Source organism: Schistocerca serialis, chromosome 3, assembly GCF_023864345.2.
Source record: "Schistocerca serialis cubense isolate TAMUIC-IGC-003099 chromosome 3, iqSchSeri2.2, whole genome shotgun sequence".
Lineage (NCBI taxonomy): Eukaryota > Metazoa > Arthropoda > Insecta > Orthoptera > Acrididae > Schistocerca > Schistocerca serialis.
This window is the reverse complement of record NC_064640.1, coordinates 393404218-393418871: the sequence shown is the minus strand read 5'-3', so window position 1 is coordinate 393418871 and position 14654 is coordinate 393404218. Positions and strand designations below refer to the sequence as shown.

Here is a 14654-nt window from a genome sequence, read left to right as displayed (position 1 = left end):
ATGTAAGCAGGCAATATCAGTCATCAGCTATGCTTTATTACTTTACTTATTGTGTCCTAACCAAACAGTAGCAACAAAATTTCAAAGCTCATGATCAAATAGTCGGAATGATGCCTCATATTAAAACATTAGTGGAGTGGAACACATTCTGACCTAAAAGACGCCATGTTCCAAGTCATCTGATGATGAACTGTGGAACTCTGAAACCAATTCTGATTTCTGTGGCAAGAAAACACACAAACAAATTGATACAATGTAACTTCAAAACATTATAATGGCAGGAGGAGGGGTTGGAGGGGGAGGCACTCATATGATAAAGATTATAAATCTTGAAGAAAAATAATAATGATATAATATTGTGGAAATTTAAACTACAGGTTAAAGCATGCATTAAACAAATTGAGTCTAATCAAGATGATTCATTGTGCAAAAACTAATATGGTAGTCTGGAAATGAGAGAAAAACATTCCCCTGTAATTTAAACATACTCATCAAGAAAAAGAGAGATATAATCATAAATCACAAATGTAAGATATAAAATGTTAAAAAATACATAAAACTGAAAAACTAGCAGTATTACCTTCTTCTAAATCCCGCATGTAGCCTTTGGCAAGAATGACGTCTTTTGTAAGAGCTTTGCATGCTGGTTGATCTGAGTGTTCTGGGTACTTCACTTTAAATGCTTTTAAACACTTTGAAGCTTCGTTTATCCACTGTAGTTCATACAAGCACCTTGCAAGCCTGCAATATCACAATACAATGCAAAGTTTAATAAAAATATGAAAATGGTCACAAACAATTCTATTACAATATGTTTTTAAAAATGTATGAAAACTTAAAGAAAATCAAAGATGTAATATCACCTCACATTGGGAAACAATGGAGAAGGAAATCAATCATGTCCTTTCCAAGGTGGCTCATGAACAGATGAGAGAGAAATAGCACTGTTTATATCCGATGACACTCATTCATTTCATTTCATTTCATTTCATTGCCTCTAACTATGAGTACATTGTAGGCTCCTTTTTAGGGGATGGATTGCATGGGCTGTGATGTATGTGCTCAAAGGAGTACCCTAAGTGAATAATCGATTACAAACACCTACTTCTGGTGGATATCATAATGCCGGCCTTCTGGAAGATTCCAAGTTTCCAGTAAGTAATGGTTCACAGCAACTGGTGGGGAGTCTCCCATAACATCATGCATCATTAAATATAGATCCCTATAATCTTAGGAAACAGTGCAAAGGTTGGTTTCAGGCATACGGTAGAGTTCAACAACCGTCTACGTATCTGGATGTAATAGCCAACTATTAAATAACAAAGGGGGTGGTTAAAAAGGCAACCATCCTGGCATCTGAAACTGTTTTAGGAAAACCAAGGAAAACCTAAATCTGGATAGGTGTATGGGGATTTGAATCCCCATCCTCCCAAATGCAAGTCCAAAGTATTAAATATTGTGACATCTCATTCAGTAGGGCAGTTACACATAAGATCTTCAGTAGATGTTCATATGTCATATTAGTGATATTAACTGTTTGACGTAACCTGGATGTTGGTAGTAGTATTGTGTAGACCCAAATGGATTCTATTTCGTAGCTAACCACCATTCGTTTAATTTATTTGGTAAACAAGTAGATTTCTGCATAAACATATTTGTACTAAATTCCTCATCTAGTGTCCTGAGTTCAATGATTTAATTAATTGAACTTGCAACTGCATAATGACCACCTTAAGGTTAAAAACCAGTTGCACTTTAATATGCCATAACGAATTGCAAACTGGAGGTGCAGCTCTCAAACGTCTCTCTGGGCATTCTTTAGATAATGTGTGCTATATTGAATTGTACTTTAAAATTTAGTATTTTATTCTAATTTCTTCACACACACACACACACACACACACACACACACACACACACACACACACACACACACACAAATGCAAAACATGGAATGTCTTCAAAACTTTCTTGCATGAATATAGTTACTATAAATTTGTGCTAGTATGAAATTTGTATATTTTAGCTACAGTTCTGAAGAGTGATTGACCTCACATCACCAACATGAGTACTACATAACAGAAGGCACAATACATGGTGAGGCTCATTTAAATATCATCAGAAAAAAAGACTAAGTGAAACTACAGGACTACATTATGAACAAAAAGAATGCCTCATTCAGTATCAGTTCATGAACAACACAATAAATTCACTGAGTAGTTTTAAGCAGCATATACCGCACAGAGTGCCCAAAAAAGAGTATTGGAAGCACATCAAGTTTTATTGACTGATGCAAAAATAGTAGTTTCAATATGTACTTCTATGATTATAATATGACTCATACACTTATCAGTTCATCTGTGGCCGTAATTATGTAATTTAATTGTAAAATGACCTCATCGGCACCCTGTATTTATTTGTATTTAACATCACAGTTTGAATCAGAGGTCACACATATTCAGTAATAATGATTATTTTAGCTTTCAGAGCCACAAATGATATGCGCATGCAGATTTTGCATAGAAAGGCATGGCCTCATATTATAAAAATTAAGTTAAAATTCTATTTTACTTCTCAGAAGCTTTTGGTACAGTTTTGTAGCCTTTATTTTATAAGATGCGAAATACTGCCAAGAACCTCATATGCCTGCTGTGCTAGGGCATGCATCAAACATTGTAATTCTGAAGCCTGTTTAAATTTATATGTACACAGTGTAGCAGAATGAACACCTTGATTTTTGAAAAGCCATACATATATACATACATCTGGAATATGCATGGTGCCCCTGCCCCCCTCCAAACTGCCCAAGTTCAACACTATTTCACAGATCATATGTAATTAAATGTACTTAAGACTGTGAAGAGCAGTTTTTTATTTAAAAAATCTGAAAAAGGTCACTATGATGAATTAACATTATACAAATATGCATACAAAAAATTAATGTAATCTTCAGCACAAAAATATTGTGTTCTTTTGTTCTAAATGTATACCTTTACTCAGATATTTCCACTTGCAGAATTCAAGAATGATTACCTTACTGCAGACGGGAGAACTGGATTTGCAGTTCGGTTCACTACTGAGGACTACAAATAATGTGATATTCTTGTTGTGTACACATAAGACTTCGCAGAAAGGACTTGACAGCTCTTTTTTTATTATTATTATTATTATTATTATTATTATTATTATTATTATTATTATTATTATTACTATTATTATTTCTGACATACCTTACTATCCAGTCTGGTTATGTTCCTCACACTCAATCCTTACATGCAGCAGGATCTTTGTTCAAAAATTTTTTAGCAATTCACTTTCTTAACGTCATTTTCCAGCTTTTAGAGTGGAAAGCTTCCTTTTGCAAAACATTTAATGGTTCTTTTTCCAAAATAAACTTTGTCCTATTTTTCCTTTTTTTCTTTTAGCATTGCTTAAGTTTCTGATGTGACATTTTTTATCTTGAGAAGAAGCAGCATTTTCTTGCCAGAACACAGAATTTCTCCAATTTAAATTTTTTCTCATCATATTTTTTCTTCCAATCATTTCAACAGTTACAAATTCTGCAGAACAGTGTTTTCAGTTCTGTGCCATATAAGCCCTGAGTAAGCAATGCTGAGATGTAGCATATGTATTAATACCTGTGCAACTCACACATTTATAAATAACACCACAGATAACACCAAATCGATTTGAGCACATTTCTTTCTCTTATGGTGCCAGGTCCCACTGCCAAGTTGCCATATGAGTATGGCAACTAAATAAGGTGACCAGACATCCCATATTAAGTAGGACAGTCCCTAGTCCCTTTTTTCTTCTCTTCTCTCTCTCTCTCTCTCTCTCCCTCTCTCTCTCTCCCCCCCTCTCTCTCTCCCCCTCCCTCTCTCCCCCTCCCTCTCTCCCCCTCCCTCTCTGTCCCTCTCTCTCTCTGTCCCTCTCTCCCCCTCTCTCTCTCTGTCCCTCTCTCCCCCTCTCTCTCTGTCCCTCTCTCCCCCTCTCTCTCTGTCCCTCTCTCCCCCTCTCTCTCTGTTCCTCTCTCCCTTTTTTTTGTTTTTTGTTTTGTTTGTTTTTAAAGGTAGAATGGGATGCAAAAATATCCCTTGTTTGTGGCAATGACTTGCTGTTAACAATAGTACTCAAAATTTCAAAATGTCCTGTTTTGCATCAGTTTGATGAATAGTTTAAAGATACCAGCAACTGATAAAGAAAGGCAATTTTTATATTATGGGTCTACAATAATTATACACTCGATACCATGTGGAAACTTCACTTGGAACAGTACAGTTGTGTATGACAACTGAACTGTGCCGGTATGTGCTATTAACTAACAAATCATAATTACTCATGTTTGATGTGAATGCCACCAACAATAATGACAACTTATTGATTGGCGACTCCATGGAGTTGTTTCAGTTATTGTGATCACTTCTCAGTTTTGGTTATTGATAACTTGATACCAGTGACTGGGTTTAATTTGTACAGCACTGAAGATGATCCCTATGTGATCGAAAATAGATTCTGCTACCAATAAAACATCAATATTACAGCCAACACTGACCTTCCTTTTAATTTTAATAATGAAAACTATAAACACACACACTTGAGTGTGAGTTAAATGAAATTCATTACATTTATGAATTTGGTAGAGGTTAGTATTGTGCTCTGCATTTGTGAAATAATAAAATACAGTGAACTTCAAATACTGCAGATGATACTGGTCCATACGATGAGTACGCGCACATTAAACAACATATATCACTGAAAATATTAGAAACATGGAAACTGGAAAAAACATAACCCAGTGACTGTTGCACAGCCAAGTTTTTAAAATATTAGAATCCCTTCTTTGTTTACCTGAAACTAATGAACCCACAGAACGAGTGTTTTGTCATGTGAATGGTCTTGGACAAATGACAAGAACATTCCTTCAGTACAGACTTCAAATGCTATGTTGAGTGATAAGATGAACTTTATTCACACTTGTGCACATTTTTCAAACATCATATGTGGTAAAGCACTTACTGAAGAGGTTCCATTCATCAGCAAAATATAAATGAGGAATGACTCTTGCACTAATAATTCTACAACATTATTGGCTTGGAGTGAATTCAGAGCTACTAAATTTATTTATTTATTTATTTATTTATTTATTATTTTCAAACCCTTCAGCTTTATGACTAAACAATTTTATGTATTCCCTTTTGCCCTTGTTTCACTGAAAAAAATTTTAACTGTCACTTTACAACTGATGTGACACAAGAGCATAATTTATTAATTTACTGATACACTATTGGATTTATGCCAGTGATCTCCGATCCATGCAGAGGTACACTGTTTACTTGCAATTGTGTTACCAAAAATTGGTTAATTTGTTGATATTTACAGCCATAAACTAAAGCTATTTAAAGCTATCAGTGGTACAATATTTCATTTAGATGTAATATCCTAAAAAATGGTATTCATTAGATACTTTCATATATAAGGGCAGAATTTGCATCTATGTCTTTATTGCAACTGTGAATTTTGTTTGTTCTCCAGCAATTACTCAGCAAGTTTGGTGTTTATTTAAATATTGTTTTTCTTAGTCAATTCAGTGACCATTTTCTGGCACCCAGAATATCAATATTTTATAAATAAATTACTTGAAGTCTGTTTATCAATCTTCTATATAATATTGACATCACTTAATTGAAAATAAATAGTGAAACCCAGTATATAAATTAAATAACAATGCTCGCTACAAGGACTTTGCCACAGAAATTATTTACTATAACAAATTATTCTGGAAACAATGTACATATCATAAACATTATGAATCAGAATATCACAACACTATCTCAATGTCTACACATTTATAAAAAGTAATTAAATGTAACTCTATTTCCACTTTGAGTTCTTGGCATAGTGTAACACCTACCAGACTTAATTACATACCTGAAATGTGCTTTAACATAATTTGGATCCAACTGAAGAGCAATATGGCAGTCTCGCATAGCAGCATACATGTCACCATCCCTAAAATACAATGAACTACTCATACAATGAATCTCTGAGCTGTCTTCAGATCTATATAAAATTAATACTGCAGGACAGTAATACAATAATAAGACCAGCAAATGTTTTTCAATTGTATAACAAATTTTCTGATCACCTCAGAGCATCATACCAATAAAAATAATATATAAGGCTGTCATATCTGGAACAGATAACAGCACTTCAACACACACAAAATTTAAAGCTAATTAGTGGCCAGTTACTTCTTTCTTGTTACATTTCTTATAAATGAAGTGGTAACTGATGAACAGATGACAACAGCAGTGAATTCAGTCAAATATATACACTGCTGTGATCAACTGGAAATTTTGACTTTTATTAGAATGGTATAAACTGTGGTAAGGATAAAATTTGCGTGTCACACTGAATAGATGCTTTCAGACACACGTCCTACCAAAACTCACCAACACGACATATATCCTATCAAAACCAACCAACACAGTCAATGAAACACAGCCCACATGAAATTAAAAAACAATTAGAAATAGGATATACAATGTTAGAAGAGCTGAAATCAAATATAATTTTTGCAGGAAACAGCATTTTATGATACTGGCTGCAAAAGAGGTCAAAACAAAAATACGAAAAAAAATATCTGAGGCACAAACTAACTGCATTTAATGAGTGAACACAGTAATGCAATGTCTCACTGCATGCCATTAAACAGACTAATCAAGTAATCAGTATATGAATACGTTTTCATTACAAAAAATTGTTCTATACTTTGGGGAGGCAATATAAGGCCAGCTACTCATCAAATCATGAAAACCAAACACAAGCTCCACAATATTACGGTCTTATTAACTTGCTTACCATACCACACACTGGATACGGCCCTCCTCAAATACTGACTTAACACACATGTTGTTAATGCACAGGCATTGTTGTACTGGTTAATATCTATCCTATTTTTTTCGTGATGGACATTCTAACAAGAAGATCCCATCTCACATCCCACCTCAGAATGATTCTGTCGCCGTCACTGTACATTTTGTGTGAGGATCATGATGACAAGATAAGAGAAATTAGGGCTTCTATAGACGAATACAGACTCATTTTTCTCTTTGCTCCATTTGCAAATGAAACAGGAGAGGAAATGACTAGTATTGGTGCAAGATACCCTCACCATACACCATATAGTGGCTTGCGGAGTATGAATGCAGATGCAGATATGCAATCCTAGTTACTCACAAATGCCCCAATATGTGTGTGTGTTTCTCATGGATTCCACTCTACATGGGCACATTTTCACCTCTATATGAGGCCTTTTCAACATTATCAAGTGGATAATGTTACATACTTTATTTTCTCCAATTCAGCGTGCTTCATGACCCCCTGTTCCAAGAAAACTGAAGACATGTGGAGAGGATTGACTCACTTTGTCAACAATATAATATTGCATGTATTCCATCCTACTGCAAAAGGTCAGACAATCCTCTTCACATATGTTTTCAGTTTTCTTGGGGAAATGGTTCTCGAGACACAGAGAATCGGACAGAATAAAGCATGTAGTATTATCTACTTGATATTGTTGAAAACGACTAATATAGATGTGAAGATGTGCTCATTTGGAAAGAAATCTCTGGGGATCAAACCAGTCTCTGAGTATTTATGTGGAACTAACACTGCATATGGGAAGTGGAATGAGATTGTGGATTTTCTTATCAGCATACCCACCAAAACTACTATCTACATGTGTTAATGATATCCTGTTTATATCCTGAGCTGAATCTTCCAAGTCAAGCCATTGTAATACATTCCATTATTATGACATTTCCTACATCATTACCAGATAATGCCTGGATGAATAAATAATAACCATTTTAAAAGAATGCTGTTAGACAGCCAACATCTATGGTTTCCATTCATCTTTGTTAACCCAAGCACAAAAACTGATAACCTCTACTGTGGTCTCCAAATCATTATGCAGTACAGAAACAATATTACAATACTTGGTACTGAGTTGTACACTGTGTGTGCTTCTTGATTGGTCAATCAAACATACAAAAATATTGTGGCGGAGGGGAGTGGGGAGGAGGGGCCAGGAGGGGAGTGGGAGAGAGAACCCAAAATATTAAGAAACAATTTTTTATCAGGTGAGAAAAGCAAAGAAAAATATATTCTGAAGGATTTGTTCAACTTGCTGAAGAAAGAAAATTTACTGTTTGGCTTAGACAGAGGATATCATCAGTATTTTGTAACCATCTGAGGATTTCTGAGCTGGAAATAAAAGTGATTTCTTTGTGTTTCCAATATGCTCCCTGACCTCCTCCAGACCTGGGAATGAGTTAAATTTTCTCAGCCACATTATTGTTAAGAGAGCTGACTGTGTCTTTTGAAAGACCATGTGACACATTTAGCCTTACAGGATGAGGTTACAATAGAACTGAATCGCTTCAAGGAGTTAAACGGTTCAAATGGCCTAACCTAAGGACATCACACACATCCATGCCCGATGCAGGATTCGAACATGCAACTATAGTGGTCACGCGGTTCCAGACTGTAGCGCCTAGAACTGCTCAGCCACCCCAGCCAGCTTTGAGGAGTAGAAAATGCTATCTTTATGAGGACTTAAAAAACACAGCAAATAATCAGTCAATCATGGATTCATACCCCTTCTGGGTCCTGATGAATTATTTTCAAAATTGACGGTTGTTAGTATTCATATAAGATCAGTCTTTGAGAAACATATTTTCAACTTCTGTTGAACAAAGCTTCCAAAGTCATTCTGGTATTAAAATACTCATTTTGGGCTCTATTAACACAACAGGTCATCTCTTGGCATTGATAGTGCACCAGTAATTGTTCTGAGATTTAATCCCAACATTCCACAATGCATCAATTATCTGAATGATATAGTAGTGACAGGAAGAACTCCATGGCCAAGTTGGGCATTTTCTCTGCCCGAGGACTAGGATTTTGTGTTGTCCTCATCATTTCATCATCATGCATGAAAGTGGCTAGACTGGACTGTGTCAAAATTGGGACTTTGTACAGGCACTGATGACTGCACAGTTGAGTGCCCCACAAACCAAACATCACCACAGAAAGAACTCATAAGGCGCATATGTCTCACGTCCAGCAAGTATTTTCAGTCTCTTTGAAAGCTGAGTTATAATGTACCTCGTCAAAATGCTCATTTTTTAAGTGTTCTGTTAAGTACATAAAATATAATCATACCCTTGAAGGCCTTACACCATTGTCAGAGAATTTGGAAGCCATTTGCCATACTCCAATACCAAAGAATGTAAAGGACCTTTTTTATATGCAAGGTTACATACTATGCCCGATTCATTCAGTAGGTATAAGAGTTTCCCATTTCTACAAGATACGTCACAGATGTTAAGGATCCCCTCTTGGGACAGGTTTATCAGTTCGTACAAACCAGGTGGCTGCAGGCCCTTCCTTTGGCAGTCTCTTTAGAACTTCATTGTTTCTTTTCACAATGTCATGCCCTCCATCATTTTACAGGTGTCCTATTATTGAATCAAAATGACAGTCACTATCGAGCAGTGATTTCAGAGATTTTGCACTCTCATATACCATATTTATCCGATTATAAGACAAGGTTTTTCCCAGATTCGTCATTTGGAAAATACAGCATCATCTTATATTCACAGAGTATGCAATTGCTGATGAGGTCAACATTTTTACATTCTTTAACAGATTAATATGGGGACTCTCTTACATTAACAGATGAAGCTCTGGCTATAGAGGTTCATTCAATCCTGAAGGATAGGGCACAGCAAAGAATGCTTGCACTTAAATGTGCTTGAGATTTCCATACACGCTGAAGTGCTTGATAAAATGTCGACCTTGTTCGACCAGTCATGTGAAATTTGACTCAAGGCACTAGCGCAAGGGATACGTGAGATGCTATATATTAGCCACTATAAGAATCTCATGCTCTGCTTAAAAATTGATAGTTCTGTGTAACACTGGAAGAAATAACATTAAATTCTCTCAACTTACATACTTTTGTTGTATTTGAACAGGTCTCTAATGAAAGTTCTCATACATATGGATACCCATATACATTCATTTATGTCCCTTTTTAAGTCAGCTTAACATACATGGCGAAGATCTTGATTCTGAACCCAAGTCAGTATTTTATTTGTTTACGAGAAACTGTAATGATCTTCCACTTGAGTTGTAAATGAGAAGTTTTGTCACTGTTCACATATTAGAATACTGTGGGAAAATGTTACCAGCATTTAATTAGCTTTGGAGAAAGTTGAGGACATTCAGATGAAATGAGAAAGAAAATTAATGTAGAATTAAATGTCTAACAATCTAAATAAATCACATTAAACTGATTGCAATTATTATCGGAAGAATAAATTACAGCGGAGAGACCTGTTTTGGAGATAGTACAACAGACGTAACTACATCACAGGTTCAAGAGTTGGACTGAGTTGTGATTGCAGTCTTTTATTTACAGATTAGTTGCTGCTGTTATATATATAATTTGCACCCTGGAAGATATTACTGCCCAAGTTACTGCTCAAGAACTGCACTACGGAATGTTGGATGGGGCACAGTGAAACAAGCTTGGCTGCGAGCGGGCAGAAATTACATCTTGTTGACAACCATGGGAATGTATACTGCATACTTTGGCTTTTTATGAACATCTACTATGTTTAAACTGCAGTTTGTCTGAATCCACTTGCATTTGGAATCGAACTGGCTTTAAAATTGAACAAATACTCAACAATAGCATACATTTCTGCAGGATATGCTTAAAGTCTAGGTTGGGGCCAGTGGCATACTTAGATATTTTGTGCAGCCATGTTGTCGACACTCACTGTGAGGTATGAGGGGAACAATTGGGAGTGTGTCAGCTGCTCGTTCCAGAAGTGAAATTCACTGTTTTCAGGAGGAGGAGGGGTGAGGGGGAGGCTGTGTTCTCTGATCCCATTGGACTTGCAACCTCAGAAATTGCAACATATTCAGAAGAAACAACCAAATTTTTGTGACAATGATGTTGACAAAAAATAGTGATACAACATGATACCACGAATGACTGTCTAAGTAAACAAAAAAAGGCAATGTAGATAAAAATTTGTGCAAACGGTTTCTTTTTATTTATTTTATTTCTCTTTGTATTATCAAAATGCAGACAATAAACAACTGGCATAAGATTAGAATAGGTGCATGTTAACTATTTAAGTAGAGAAAGTTTGCAATTTTGATTAATCAGAATATGTTAAAAAATAAATTTTTCTGAAGGAGCCTCTTAGAAAAAGGGAGCTCTTTTATATTCAGGGTTGTCTTATAATTGGGTAAATATGGTATTGTGACTACTTCATCAGTCCCAATGGGCCTTTTTCAGAATGAAGAACTGGTCCAGCAACCTGTGTATTCACCATGGGTCAACCTGGATATTGCATTTGGGCCTCAACAATGCCAAGCTTGTCAGAACAGCAACTTGTACCATATTAGTTGTGACCTACACCAACCCAGTCACAAGTCTGGGTGCATGTGGACTTTGTAGGTCCATACCATGGGGTCATGTGGCTGATTTTAATAGAGGCTTATTCTCATTTCTCATACATCATCAAAATTCATCATCCACGACAGAAAATACCGTTATTGTCCTTGTCTCCATTTTTTCTACTGAAGTAGCCCCATCAACTCTGGATAGTGATAATGGACCCCAGTTTACTTCTGTTAGTTTTCAACAATTTTTCACCTGCATCAACCATATTAGTGCATTTTCTGTTCACACTGCCTCAACTGCCATGGCCAAATGTTCCCATTTAAAAAACAGATGGAAGAACTATTAACATCCAAGCCTATCAATTCAGCACTGCTTTCCTTTTTAACCTCTTACTACTTGATGCTGATCCACAATTGAGACCAGTAGAGCCCTTGTATGCACGCCCTCATCGATCCTCATTACATCCGTTGCAGCCTCCATTGGAAGAAGAAGAAATTACAATTTTAAGGTGGGTGACCCCATCTGGGAGTGTATGATTCAACATATATCTGGCTGGGTATGGGGACTCCATAGCCAACGGACGCCACCAGCTGGTCCTGGTACCCACAACTCAAGGGATCCTTCACCAGCAAAGGAACCAGCTCCATTTGCGCCATCTGGGGGCAATGACACAATGGTCAAGGCACTGCACCTCACCCACCCTCAGGACCAACGGCAGTTGATTTTTTTTTGGGGGGGGGGGGGGGGGTCTGGGTCAAGGATGACATCTCAGGTGGTGGGCACCTTTCTCCAGCCACTGTCCATCACCTTTATTGATCTGAACCCAGATGATAAACAAGAGGGCTTTCAGTCTGTGCCAGGTCTGATGTAAGACCCATAGACCTGCACCAAGCCACGAGTCCAAACCACTGTCACCTCCAACATATCCAGGAGCAGCTCTTCTCCACTGACAGCATCTGAAGTCACATCCCCAGCCTTGGCAACAGAATACTCCCTCATCACCTTCCACTGTACCGGCCAGGATGCTTCTGACCTTATCTGCTAACTCAAGGGGGGAGCGATCCTGTAATCCCATCAGTCATATTGACGGCTCACTCACTATAATTATATACACATCTGGTAAGGCACCTAGGCACGACACAGAATGATACATCTGCCAGCGCCAGCCAGGTCGCGGCAGGTGAAGGGCTGCCACATCTAACTTGGCAACCAAGCAATGATTACAAGCTCTCCAGTGTATGTATTGACAATGACCCTACACTACATGGTTTCTTTATGGACTGTGATTTGGACTTTGTTGTTATCTACCAACAGTGTTTGGCTGGCACATGGATTAGCCTGTCTGTTTAATGCAGTACTGTCTTTGCTTCCTGTTCAACTGATCCTTGGTTTTCAATGAACAAACTGATGTTATATGGGTGCACCAAGAGAATGATTCATATTTGAGTGTTTCCTAGTTGAACCTACAGTGATCTCCTGCACTCAAGTGTGAATTATTCAGTTAACATTCAGAGTACCGTGTTGAACATGTGATATCCACCTCCAGAAGTCTTTTGTTTTGTGTATTTCCAGATGAGTTAGGAACTATTACTTCCTGTGATTTTATTTTAAATATGTTGCACTTAACAAAATCTGTGTTGCTGAAGAAACAGACTTACAACAATATGTTTGTAGTGTTAATTGAACCCATCCTTTTGCTCTTTCCTCTTCTCCTTCCCTCACTATTTCCTTTTCATGTACCCCACTGATCACTTTCCCGTCATCCCCCAATAAGTCATCTTACAACTTCTACATATTCTTCTACACCTCAAACTTTGTTCATTAATACATCATCCTTCCTGTTTAACACATTCTATACATTGTACCATGCATCAGAATCAAACATGCATTCTTCATATATGAAATCAGTGTACCCCTTTCCACAAGTGTACTCCACTTAGGGATAACTGGGTGCATATGACCCCAGTTGTTTTTGTGCCCTAAAACAAAACAAAACTTTGGGATGAACCTTTTTGTGTGCAAAAGTGTTGTATAAGTAGGTACAGAAAGTTCTGGCAGAACGCAAATAATTTAAGAGTGAAGGTAACAACTCAACAAATAGTTGAATCACAAACAAGCACGTTAAAAAGGATGAAATCTTTGTGTACAGCTACATTGTGCCAGGTGATTACACAATGCCAATATAGCAGACATCCTTACGGAAGCAAATATCTCACCAAATCTGAGACATAATAATATGTGCTGCTTCCAAAGTAGTGATAGTAATTTCAGTCCCTCAAATTGGCATGACTAGTAAGTAAAGAAGGGATGAATACTCGGTAATAAAATTTAAATATTAAAGTGTCAAAGACCTAAAAACGATTGTTCCACAGAAAACTTCCACGAAAGTTTTTCTTTATAATGAGATCTTGGCTGATTAAGTTAATGGAATAAAGGAACACATACTTTTACAGTTGAAAGGTCCTTAATGCATTACCTCCTATCGTGAAAAATGTAACGTCCATCAATAAGAAATTGCCTAAATACACAGCAATATATCAACTCCGCCAGTAACGCAAATCATTGAAAGAAAGCAGGAACTGACACGAGTTAAGAGATCTTATCCTCTGTCCGATTTACCAAAACTGCTCTGAAGAGTACCATTACTCATTAAAGCAGTTACTGGGCACCTGAAACATTTGCCTGAAATTCTCCTCATGGTCTCTCGTACGACTGACGGCTTAGCTGAATAATTACCAGAGTTAAGGAATTACTACCATTATCTCTTTTTGCTCTCTTCCATGGTGGAATTACCCTTTCATTACATGAAAAGCTGCAAGATTTCCAACTGATTATCTACACTTCAAGTTCTGCAGAGCCAACTGCTTGTTCCTGTTTGCAGAGTGGCACACTCTGCTCCACCAGACACCAGGTTGTCTTCTACACTGTCCTGAAGACTTTGGTGTGCATGAATCAGTGGCATGGTGCACCACGTAAGAAACACTTTACAGTCAGGGCAACCACACTCCAGATAAATCATGATGAGAAATAAAACTGCTTCAGCTGTAAAATCATTTTATCCTTAGGTACTACCAGTTTCATAGCACTTACAGCTGCATCTTCTTGTGCAAACTAAAGTCAAGTCATGATATACGTAACATATTACAAGATGACCCAGCGTTCA

General features: G+C 37.0%; 1 protein-coding gene across 3 annotated transcripts in view; it reads right to left on the bottom strand.

Annotated features, from left to right (window-relative positions):
• LOC126470246 (WD and tetratricopeptide repeats protein 1-like) overlaps nucleotides 1-14654 on the bottom strand; it is a 198250-nt gene that overhangs the window by 68404 nt on the left and 115192 nt on the right. For all 3 annotated transcript variants that reach the window (XM_050097958.1, XM_050097956.1, XM_050097957.1), the window contains exons 11-12: nucleotides 5932-6012; nucleotides 581-741 (exon numbers count right to left, since the gene is read on the bottom strand). In XM_050097958.1, the coding sequence (XP_049953915.1) occupies nucleotides 581-741; nucleotides 5932-6012 (242 nt within the window). The remainder of the gene's footprint in view (nucleotides 1-580; nucleotides 742-5931; nucleotides 6013-14654) is intronic.